Source organism: Perca fluviatilis, chromosome 1 (genome assembly GCF_010015445.1).
Source record: "Perca fluviatilis chromosome 1, GENO_Pfluv_1.0, whole genome shotgun sequence".
Taxonomy (NCBI): domain Eukaryota; kingdom Metazoa; phylum Chordata; class Actinopteri; order Perciformes; family Percidae; genus Perca; species Perca fluviatilis.
This window is the reverse complement of record NC_053112.1, coordinates 9608049-9620932: the sequence shown is the minus strand read 5'-3', so window position 1 is coordinate 9620932 and position 12884 is coordinate 9608049. Positions and strand designations below refer to the sequence as shown.

At 39.9% G+C, this 12884-nt stretch overlaps 1 protein-coding gene across 3 annotated transcripts in view; it reads right to left on the bottom strand.

Moving 5' to 3' along the window:
- The window catches only part of LOC120559363 (tetratricopeptide repeat protein 31-like), a 38991-nt gene that overhangs the window by 8551 nt on the left and 17556 nt on the right, over positions 1-12884 (bottom strand). For 2 of the 3 annotated variants that reach the window (XM_039801047.1, XM_039801030.1), the window contains exons 3-6: positions 12351-12434; positions 9465-9515; positions 8101-8277; positions 143-271 (exon numbers count right to left, since the gene is read on the bottom strand). In XM_039801047.1, coding sequence (XP_039656981.1) covers positions 143-271; positions 8101-8277; positions 9465-9515; positions 12351-12434 — 441 coding nt within the window. The remainder of the gene's footprint in view (positions 1-142; positions 272-8100; positions 8278-9464; positions 9516-12350; positions 12435-12884) is intronic. The other variant, XM_039801038.1, reaches the window with a different exon arrangement.

The window sequence follows — 12884 nt, the reverse complement described above, 5'->3', positions numbered from 1 at the left end:
CCACGAAAAGACGGAGGAAGTTGGGAGGTTGCATTAATAGCTACAAACTGGATGAATGGATGCAACATGAATGGATGTGTGTGTGTGTGTGTGTGTGTGTGTGTGTGTGTGTGTGTGTGTGTGTGTGTGTGTGTGTGTGTACCTGGCTGCTCCTGGCCTCGTTCTCTTTGTTCTCTCTGGAGATCAGTATTGCTCTGTTCTTCAGAGCTTTGACTTTGATGTGGCTGGCAGCGTTGGCCACGAATGCACTGCTGACATCCCACTCGGGCTCCTGAAACATCAGGAAAGTAACACGAAAAACACTAAATACAACCGGCTGACAAAATGTGATAATTATCTTCAAAATCAAAAGGGAAAACAAAAGACACCTGTTCTTGATTTGACTGTATCGGATTCAAATGTTTAGTAAATATACATAGCTCTATCTCTCAATCCAGGTGGTATCATCTCTGGGCAGAGATGTATAGTAACAAGTAGAACTACCTCACTACTGTAGTTAAAGTGATGGTTCGGAGTAATTTACCCTAGGGTCCTTTGCACCATGACCTCGAGCCAAACACCCCCCCAGAAGCTTTTTTCACCTGGGTCTAACATTGGGCGAGTTAGCGTAGAGTAGCATTAGCCGCTGAATAGCTTAGCGCGGGGCTAATGGACCCACGTTTGTATCTCTTAAATGACTAATAATGCCCGAAATGATACCAAAGGTCTACACTAGTACATATAGGTTATGTACTCATAAAACGATGGATTGGAAAGTTTGTAAGTACACCAGAAGTTTATGTAAATAACACTTGCCTGCTGGCTTCTGCTCTCTTCTGCTGTTGTTGCTGCTGTGAGTCTAACTGCAGGTAGCAGCAGCGGCGAAGCGCAGAAGAGCAGAAGCAACAAGCAGGGTGTTCGTAAACTTCTGGTGTGCCAAACTTTCAATCCATCGTTTATGGTGCATAACCTATTTGTACTAGATGTGAACTTCTTATTCATTCAGAAACGTCATTGACCTCCACAACGATGGATCCACCAACAACGCTACTTAAGCAATGTTCAGGTAATCTGAAGGTGTAAACTAAATCCCGAATCATCACTAAAATTCACTAAAAGGCTGTATCTGTACTCTACTGGAGTGTTATTCTCCTACTTCCACTTTTACTTCAGTACATATTTTTGGTAGGGCTGGGCAACATATCGATATTATATCGATATCGTGATATGAGACTAGATATCGTCTTAGATTTTGGATATCCTCATATCGTGATATGACATAAGTGTTGTCTTTTCCTGGTTTTAAAGGCAGCATTACAGTGAAGTGATGTACTTTTCTGAACCTACCAGACTGTACTAGTTGTTCTATTATTTGCCTTTTCCCCACTTAGACATCATGTCCACATTACTGATGTTTATTTATCTGAAATCTAACCAATTGTTAGGGTTGACACCAATTGTCAACCCTAGAATATCGTCGCAATATCGATATCGAGGTATTTGGTCAAGAATATCGTGATATCTGATTTTCTCCATATCGCCCAGCCCTAATTTTCAATGAGTTTAATACTTTTACTCTGATAATTTTTTTATGTGCTGCATCGTTACTCGTTACAATTATAAAAATGTTCGGAATCATTCCAAACGCAACATTATCCCTGCCAGAGCGGTAGAGGACTCTGTCACCAGGTCTGATGAAGCTGGCTCATCACTGAGCGAATCAAGCAATCAAGCCGTCTTATAAGAAGGCCGCGCGTGCTCCCGTTCTGCCTTTCGCTCTGCTGCCTGCCCGCACTGAGAACACTTGAGCTTTGTTAGTTTGTTTCGAGATGGAAGAACCAGAAACACCACCTTCAACTTTGAGTGAACGTGGCGGTGAGGGTGAGGAGGAGACCACCCCTGGCCCTACTTAGAGTCCATGTTTTCGTTTGTCGGAGTGAAAGACAAGTGCCTACTCTGCCTCCCGGAAGATTCGAAATAATGGCCTTCAAAAATTCACCGTGGCACACCAGTTTGAGCTACCAGTAAGCGCTAGCTACCTAGCTACCCGCGGTTCATGACATGCTGCGGTGTTGTACATTCCTGTCCTTGTACTGCTGCTACAGCCAAAGGAATTGTGAGTGTCCTTTAGGCTAAACATTTGAAATAATATAAACAATATGATAATCAAACTTTTGACTGTTTTTTTTTAACCTTTAAACACTGTTTAAAGTTTTGAAGACTTGAGAGCCAGCTTTGAGCTAGCTTTGAGCTAGCTTTGAGGTCCCTAGGACATCCTTCTTCCTTTATCTTCGCTTAAGATCAGCCCTAAAATGTTATTGAGTACCATGGAGAAACATCGAGACCCACCCAATCATTAAATGGCTTGTTGATTCTCCTGTGAGAGGATTGGTGTCCAGGATCTATGCTCAACTGATGCAAGTATCCATAGGAGAACTCCCAATAGTAAAGAAATGGGAGCGAGAGCTGAGCTCGGAGGGGAACGTAATTTATTGGGAGACAGTTTGGGACAACAATTCCCTCAGTTCCAAGAACCCAAATCACCAGCAGATCCACTTCAACATATGTCATAGGACATATTGGACTCCTCAGAAGAGATACGTCTCTAAAGCCATTCCTACTCCCTATTGCACGTTCTGTCAACCTGAACAAACTGGAACTTTCCTGCACGAGGTCTGGGAGTGGGAACAGGTGCAGGAGTTGTGGAATAAAACATCAATAATATCTGATGTGATAGGATGTTGAATTCCTGCTGACCCAATTGTTTTGTTACTTAATGATGACTCTAAATTACATCTTCTTGGGAGACAGAGGAAGATTTGGCTAGCTGGATCAACTGCGACCAAGAAAATTATAGCTCAGCGCTGGCTCCCCCCCCCCCCCCCCCTCACTTTGTATAAAACAGTGGTTGGCGTAATTTCTAGACATAGTTATGCTTGAGCTCTCTACAGCAAGGATTAACAAAGCTAAATTGCAGCAGCACTAATATTAGTCCTAATGACCTCAGCATCATAAGAATTAGAGGAGAGTGACTAGGCAAGGTGTGATTTCTGTTAAAAAAAAAAAATAATAAAAAATTGATCATAAAAACACAAAAACAATGTTTGTTGCCACCCCCCTTAATTTACTGTTTTCGGTCAAATTTGACCGGACATTTTTAACTGCTCTTATTTTAACATAAATGCAGATAAAAATGACAAAAAGTATTTTTAATAGAATACTTATTGTAAGAGAACCTTATTAGAACATTAACATCTACGTGTGTGTTGGTGTTTTTGTTTTTGTGTGTGCGTGTATGCATATGTGTGCGAACATTGGTGGTTCACACGCACAAATGACAAATTGCAGTCATGGTGCAGTGTCCCTTGCAAATGGAAGCTTTGCACCTGTGAATGAGTGTGTGTATGGAGATGTCTTTTATCTCCTGGATGAAAATTATAATCTTTCCCATTCATTTCCTATGGTGGTCATTTTTTACCGTAAACAAAAGAAGTGTGACTAAGTTGAATAAATCACTCAAAATTCAAAGAAAGTAGTCACAATGAATGTTATGTGTTCAAATGACTTTTGTGAAGGATATCATAAGGTCTTGAGGCAATCTGATGAAAAATGCCATATTTATGGTACAGGGAATGTGTAAATCGGTCATTTTTATCAGAACAGTGTTAGAAGGTTAATAACTATATAACACAATACTTGTACTTTTACTTTCGGTACTTGAGTAGTACATTTTAAAATAAACTACTTGCAATACTTAAGTACAAAAAATGTAGTTAGCTTTAGTACTTCCACTTAAGTATGGTGCTTAAAGAGCACTTCAACTTCTACTCAAGTCACTTTTTTGATAGAGCACTTGTACTTTTACTCAAGTCTGGGTCTCTAGTACTTTATCAGAAAATGTGTTAGTTAAGGTGCTAGGGTGGGGATAGACACACACACAATCATTTACAGAATTGTTCAGGTGCCAGGATGACATTCTAACCTCCGGTGGATTTGTGAGGACTATGGTTAACTGCTTCTCAGATCTCTGCAGGGTAAATCCAGACAGCTAGCTAGACTATCTGTCCAATCTGAGTTTTCTGTTGCACAACTAAAACAACTTTTGAACGTACACATGTTTCACCAAAGGAGGCAGGCTGGGGGAACTCATATTAATGTTAAAAAACATCATAAAGTGAAATTTTCATGCCACGGGACCTTTAAGCACTTTGATTTCTAAAGAAGACTGAAACCGGTACTTTTGAACATATTTTTGCTTTATCGGAGATCAGAAGCAGCTGCTACAAAGTAACTGCACCAAGATACCTTAAAATAGAGGTCTTGGTCCTCTTCCAAGGAAAGTGCGGCGTGCTTCATTCATGTTCTTAAGCGGTATGAACACAACAGATGGTAAATTATGGCAAAGAGAACAGAAGCTATTAATGCTTAGTTGAAGGTAGAGGTACTTTTTTAAGCCCCTAAATTCCAAGTTGCAGGAAGGCATTTAACCAAAAAGCTTTACAAAACTTGTGACACCTTGCGATTTTGTTTTTCTACTTTTAACTTGGAAGTGTGAACATAAACAAACCAACAACAATTTTTTTTTAATGTTTAGCTGGACTTGCACCTGAGCCACTTTGTAAATTCGTGAACAGGTTGGAATCTTCAAGATCCACAAGAGCTGCTGCATGTGGAGACTGTAAAATTCAATTTTGTAAAACCTCTTTTGCCCAAAATGTTTTTTCCGTGAAGGGAGCCAAACTGTGGAACTGGCTCCCTACAAATATAAAGGCTATACCCAAATTGTCCACCTTTAAAAAATTTGTAAAAGCATGGTTAATACAACAACAGCAGTGTGATCATGCCATATGAAATACATAGCCGTGTGTATGTGAGGTGTGCATCTGTGTGAGTCCGAGTTAATGTGTTTATTTACTACACTTATTTTTATTGCTGTTAACTGTTTTTTTGGACATTTTATTGTATTTTGTAATTTGACTTCTTCTATTATTTGAACTGTTAAAAGCCCTCCTAGGGACAGGTGTTGCGAATTAGCCATGGCTACAAACACTGTGATACAGGCATCGGATTGTTATTTCTGTAATAATCTATGTTTTTTGTATCTGTCCCTATTTAAATAAACTACAAAAAAAAAAAAAAATCAAAGAGAACTTTTTCACTCACGACCAGACCAAAGCTAGACTCTTATCGCTAGTATACCAGGATCCAAGCACCCAACGCAACTCTCAACCCTAGGGCGCACCACCCTGGGGCGACAGGGCTGGGCAGGGCATGAAAAGGAGGTTTAACAAGCTTTACTTTATGCAGGACCAGATACTTTGTGTAGTGCACACTGACAATGAATCATTTTGCATCTCATTCACAAGTGTTTCTTAGTTTACAGCTGTTCTTTTCTTTTATCAAATACTAGTTAGTCGGACCTTCTGACATTTATGTCATTAGAGACTCTTGAGATGTTTTACAAACAAGCATGCAAGCGTACTTTTGGTTCGAGTACACTGTCAACATTAGGCAAATGTGGCATATTGTTGTCGAATACGGCAATGCCAACAAATGCCAGTTGACTCTTTTGGGATTTGTTTTAGGACACCACACCCAGAATTTGTTTGCCATTTTGCCTGGGCCAATTTCAAAGCATGTACGGTACACAACCACCTTCACAGTGAGTGAGCAGAGAAGGATTCCATAGCTGTGTTTGAAACCGTACCCTGACTCACTCACTCCCTATTCCCTATATAGTGTTTATTAAATAGTGAACTATATAGGGAACGACCAAACGAGATTTCGTACACTCACTGAAAACATTGTTGTGTCAGGAGATGCGCTGGTTATTTGTGTGGCGGAGGCGGGCGCGCCCAGCATCATGTAAACAAACCAAAACATTGCATTGGCTTTTAATTCAAGTTGAGCTTTGATATCTTGACCTTTTTCTACTGTTGGTTATTTTATATTGTATATTGTGTATTGTTTGTGTATAGTATCTCTTTGATTTTGGACCTTGTTAAGCACTTTGGTCAACTATGGTTGTTTTTAAACGTGCTATATAAATAAAATTGAACTGAACAAAACAAAAATACTTCTAATACGACCCCTGAAACAAACGAGCACTCAGGATACCGTAAAACTTCAAATAATAGCCGAGTCCCAAATAGACGCCTGTCTCTTTTAAACGCCTGGTGTGACAACAGATTTGGGTAAATAAAGGCCGGTCTCAAATAGAGGCCTGGTCTGTTTTTTGTTTTTTTTTCGTGTCGGGTTGTATTTGATACCGTCAGATCGTTTGTTCTATGTTTTGATTTGATTTCACGTGACAGACGCAACCATTCTTAAACAACTCATCACTATGGCAACATAACAAATAGGTTAACAAACTTTCTTTTAGTCTTCAGTTTTTCTTAATTCTCTCAATACCACCATGGAGACAAAAAGAAAAAGTATGATTTGACATTTAAGCTGACAGTTGTCAAATTTGCCGAACAAAATTCGGAAGCGAAGCGGCAAGACGTTTCTCAATTGATCCTAAGAGAGTCGAGAATGGCGTAAACATAAAGCAGAACTGCAACGTCTGTCCCGGAGGAACGACAAAAGGGCCAGACTGCGAGGTGGAGGGAGGAAGAAGGTCAGTGAAGAGCTGGAGGTGAGCGTGTGTGAGTGGATCCACAGCATGCGGGCAAAGCATGTCAATTAAAGGCCTGTCTCTTATAGACGCCTGTCTCAAATACAAGCCGGTGCATTTCGGCAATTTGGGTAAATAGAAGCCCGGGCTATTATTTGAAGTTTTACGGTAGATGGTAGGGCTGCTCCCTCTTTTCGTCGACTAATCGGTCGTTTTGGTCTTAGTCAACTGAGATTTCTTTACGTACCATTAACTGCATGTATGGACGCCCAAACAAAACCCTTCTTTTATTAAAATGGTGTAAAGTTTTAAACTTCAACTCAGAATTGTTTGAATGACAGAGATCAGCTCAAGGTACAGTGTAGCGTTAGCATGCTAAGTTGATGCTTTCTCTGCGTAGTGCAACTGATTTGCTCTTGCGAGTCATCAAATCGAGACCAAATCGCAGCCTTTGCGATTAGGAAATCGCATTTTAACATATCGCGATATTATCGCAAATGCAATTAATCGTTCAGCCCTAATTAGTCACGTTTTATGCTTTTTTCATGCTGAATGACTTATTTCCAAGAAACGTACGAGCACATCTCTGGTAAACACAAGAATTAAAGTGGTGCTTTTGCATGACTCTTTGCGGAGAAACTCAGATTTACAGATCTGTCGATTAAATCAACTAATCAATTAGTCGATACAATTGAATGAGTTTTAGTCGACTAAGAATTTCTTCAATTGAGCACAACCCTAATAGATAGATAGACATAGAGATACTTTATTTATCTCGAAGGGAATTAAGGTGTCCAATAGCTTATACACAACATACATACATAGGCACACAGACATATGACATCCACGCACGCATACTACAAAAATACAAAAGGAAGATATCAATAGTGTGCCCTTACAGTAAAGTTTGGTTGTAGCATGTTTAAAGGAGCAGTGTGGGAAAAAAATGCAGAACGGTGCAATGGTATCATAGTGTAAGATAGTCTAAGTGCAAATTCTATTCTATCTATATATGATAGTAAAAGTTTGTATATAAGTTGCATGTTAAATTTCAACTATTGAGAAACGAAAGCCAGCTAAATTTTTTCCTTTTCAGTTTTCGCGGGTGCTTCTGCTTCTTCTTCTCCTCCTCCTCTCTGAGAAAACACGACCCCGTTGCATTGTTGTATACGGGAGCAAAATGTAGGGTATATCGTATGTACACTAAAATTATCTGTGCATTGTGGGTATTTTATAGTGGACTATACAGTGAGTGAAATTAACCGCGGCAAATTCGAACACCACTACAAAATGGCGAACACACTACAGCATATAATGCACTTTTTCCTTGATAGGGAACAGCTCATGTCTCACTCATGAACCCTTCAACAGGACACTTCGCTGTTCAAGAAAACTTTGCAGGAATGTCGAACCGTCAGGTCGCGGTTGCTTTGGCCTTAAATAACTTCACCAGGGACTCTGGTTTATTATTTATTTTATTTTGAAGGCATTAATGAGCTCCTCACCTCCTCCGAGGGCCTGTGGGGCGGCTGGCCGTTGCTCTTGTTCTCTGAGGTCACCAGGTCAGGGACTGATTCAGGGTTGCATTTGTTTCTGGGTCGAACGGCGGTCCATTCCTTCACCTCCTCTTTCAATTCCTCCTCGCTGTCACTCTCTGACACCGCTCCAGCCACTTCCTCTTCCTGTTCACAGTAAAAAGTAGAACAATTTAAAAAAAAATCTACCCCAAAAGAAGAAGTCACATATTACACTCTATACTGGGGTTTTCAAAAGGTATCATGCAACATAAGTGCAAAAGCTATCAGCATGAGTGGTTTCTAAATGGAACGTTGAGTAATGCTTTCATTGTTATTTAGTTGTGGAAGTCATATTTTGTAAGAGTCTAAACACCTGTTGGTCGAATAAGAGTGTTTAAATAAAGTCACAAAGTAACTTCATGTTGGATTTTTACATATCCAATATTTTTTGAATTACTACTTATTCCACTGTAAAAGCTAGTCAAGAGACACATGCACTAAATTCGCATTTATTTTGCTGATATTTGCTTGACATACAGTATATGCAACCATTTATTGGAAACATCACTATCACAATCAGATCAACAACCGACAGACTGAAAAACAGCGTTTTCCCACAGGCAGTTCAATGCACAACCCCCCTCTTCACCATTTCCTTCCTCTAAGACTAATGTGCAATAAACCCCAAGAACTGGAAGTGCAATAACCACATATTTGTACTGTATATATTGCCACCTCATCGTGTTTATTTATTTTTATTTTTTACTATTTAAATATTGCTATTTTATATTTTTGTTATTTATACTGTCATACTGAGAGCTGCTAAACTGTGTTTTGGTGTAAACGGACAATACAGATCGATCAATCTATCTATCTATCTATCTATCTATCTATCTATCTATCTATCTAATCGAATTTAAAGAATACTTTCGGTTACACTTTACTTGAAGGTATCTACATAAGAGTGATATGACACTGTCATGAACATGTCATAAACATTATAAACAAGTCATAAACGTTTATGACATAACGCTTCTTTAGTAATTGTCATTCGGTTTTTGTCATGACAAGTTAGGATTGGGGTTAGAGTTAGGGTTCATGTGACAGGACTGTGTCATGACAGTGTCATGACACTCTTATGTAGATACCTTCAAGTGTTAACCATTCATTCAAACACATGCACATCCAGATCTATGTGTACATATACTGTACACATGAATGCTTGCATACATGTGGACATAAAGGTGATTGTGTGAACATATGGCAACATACCAACACCGCAAGACTTTGTACATGAAAGAAATATTTATTTAAAATAACAGCACATTCCGTTTAGGCCGTGATGTTCTCACCTGTTCTGAAGCGTCCTCCATCCTCTCCAGTTTCTTCCGTTCTTTCTGCCTCTGAAAGGAGAGCATGGACATGATGGCTGTGGGATGGTACAGAGTTATGTATGGACACAAATGTAGAGGCAGATGTGCAGCTTCAGGTGTGTCATTAAAAAAATGAGAATACGGATTTATGCAGAGGGTGCAGTAAAATGTTTGTTATCAGGGGAGGATGTATGAACAGGGAAAGCAGTGACACAGGAGTGGACATGAGTAAATAAGGGAGTGGTAACAGGTCTGGTGGTGGAATGTAGCAGACAAATTCATTTCAGTTAGTAGAGGAATCATCAACAATAAAGACATGAGCTGCAACATAAGGCTGAGCAATTTTATCGATTCTGCGATATAAATCGATATTTTTTTCCCCAAGAAAGTATTGATTTTTGAGCCGCGAGTATCGATACATAAGTCCCATTCAAATCCCCCGTGTTTACCCCCGTTCACGTTGCAGGAAGAGCGATTTGGTCAGCCAGCCGCTAGTGTCGCTGTAGAGCCGCTAGTGTCGCTGTAGAGCCGCTAGTGTCGCTGTAGAGCAGCCAACGTCAACTGCGTCAACGTCAAAGCTTTTAGTCTGGCCCGCAGAATAATCATGAATTCACAAAATGTAAAGAGGAAAAAATGCGTTGTTATTTATCATTTCAAGCATTTAGAGCAAAAACCCAGCCCCCTGTATTTACATCTCTATTCACATGCCGGGATTCTGTACAGCGATGCCCGAGCTCCACACACACTGCTGAGCCGAGATGTATGTGCGTTAAAACACACACACAGCTGAGCCGAGATGTGTATGTGTGTGTGTGTGTGTGTTAAAGGTTAAAACACGCAGCACCTGACTGGGAACGATACAGAGTTACCAACGGCCGCTGGGGCAGATGAACTCACGCTGGTCTCTTTTCTGTAAATGGGCTACAATTAAACCTTCGTGAGTAGAAAGTCAATACTTATCAATGCACTCCCCTGTGTAGACTGGCATAAACATGTAGAAAGATATTTCAATCTGCTCAGTCCACCGCGCTGTTTTACGCAAACACAGCTCTACTCTGCAAATAGCGAATTTTTACAAACGAGCTAAAACAAAAGCTGTCGGTTTGTAGTCTAACTGTTAATCTTAGGTTGCCGGGAATCTGGAAATTTTGACAAATTCTTGTAAACCTCACTGCTGGCTGAACAAACCAAACTCTCCGCTAGAGCGGACAATCTGGAGCTACTTAATATGCACGTGAATGACGCGATCGGTATGTTCGAGTGATGATGATGCTGGTTGTATTATTTTGCAACAACATCGTTTCATTGCAAATGAGGCATACATGACGAGTGCATAGCCTGCTTATCGGTCCATTCATCATTAAAGCTGGGCTTTTGGCTTTTCCACGTCAACTTTTTGCTTTAGCCTCTTTGACAGTGACATGTTTACCTGACAACAGCCTTTCTTTCTGCAAGCATTTTCCACCAATCAGGATGCTGCATACTACAATAATTTTTCCATAATCACAGACTTTAACCATCCCTCCTCAGTGAACTGCCTCCTAGTCGGAGATCTTTTTCTAGTTATCATTATGGAGTTTTCATATTTTTTAGGAGTTTGCTCACACTAATACATGTAAAAAGAATGTAGCATTAATTCAGTAAGAAAGTGAAAATTTCGAACAAGAATAGGCCTATTAGGTATAAATTCATTTTATTTTCTTTATTTGAAAGTCCGGCCGCCAGAGTGCTTAGAAGAATTCTGAAAAAAATGTAGTTGATGATCCCTGCTGTAGACTCTCTGTCCAGTCAGAGACATATATTGTGTAATTGATGTTTTCAGTTCAATTAATTAAATCCAAATAAATGGAACACTCACAAGATGTCACCAAAATCACTCGGTCCCCTTTAAATCTTTCAGAAAATGATGTAAGTGTATCGAATTATATCGAATCGTATCGAATCGTATCGTTGGCTGAATATCGTGATATATATCGTATCGTGAGCTGAATATCGTGTATCGTATCGTGAGATTAGTGTATCGCTACAGCCCTACTGCAACATGGACATCATATAATTATCCTTGCATTTCCATTTCGTTACTTAGTAGATTTTTGTCAAAGTGGCGATGTGACTAAATTGTTGCACACATTGTATGTTTGTTTTAAATGAGGTTTCTGACTTCAGACATTTTTGGAAAAAAAGTGGCTTTATCACAATCTTACTTCCGATATCCCTGTTTTTAGACTACATACTTTACACTTTAGCTAGAAATTAACCTTTGCAAAAATTAGTTGTATGTGTGATCATCATTTGTATTTTATGTAAGATTTTTCTAGAATTTGCAATTATTGTCTACTGTTTATTTATTATGTTTTTAAAAGGAACACGCCGACAGCCCCACCGGTAGCCTAGCCTAGCACAGATCCTGGAGGTAACCGGTTCCAACTAGCCTACTGCTCCGAATAAGTGACAAAATAACGCCAACATGTTGCGATTTGTAAAGTCACATAGTGTACAAATAACAAGGTCACATGAGACACAGCCGTCTTCTAACCGTATACACCGTATTTTCGGAGCAGTAGGCTAGATGGAGCCGGTTACCTCCAGGATCTGTGCTAAGCTATTACCGGTGGGGCCGTCAGACAGAGTTACAACACGCACGGAGATGAGAAGGGTATATTTGGACTTATCTAACTCTGGGGGTTACAGTGAATAAGCTCAAGTCCCAATAAGTCGGCGTGTTCCTTTAAATGTGATGTGTTGGTAGCAATCCATCCGTACTGGTGCTGTACCCGTATGATGTTCTATTATTTTTGGTAGTTGCAGCTTTAAGAGCCTTGAAGTGTAATGCCACGTCAGTCAGATTGCATTCTTGTTACTCACTTTCCTTTTAGCTCTCCTCCTCTCGGCTCTCCTTCTTGTTCTCTCCTCATCATCCAAACCCTCCTCACTGTTCAGCATTGCCTGCTTGAGACACAGGAACAAAACACACACACACACACACACACACACACACACACTGTTCAGGTAACTAAAGAAGAGCTTGGAGTCACTTCTTAACTTACCTAAACACAAAATGATTTTTCTTTAGAATTAGTGCTATTGTTTATTAAGTACAGCAACAATTCAGAGAGAAAAGATAGCTTCTGAGACATAAATGGAGTTTTTTTTTCTTTTTTTACTTTGCATGTCTGGAAATAAACTTGGCACCTAATGAATGGATCCCCTAGCCTGGGAAAACCCTGACGAACTTTTGTTTTTTACATTTGCTTTGCAAGTCAGTCATTCAAGCCCATTTCCAATGTTTCCAAATCGAGGCACCAATCACAACCGCTGAGGCGGGCTTTACACCAATCACAACCGCTGAGGCGGGCTTTACACCAATCACAACCGTTGAGGCGGGTTTTACACGATGAC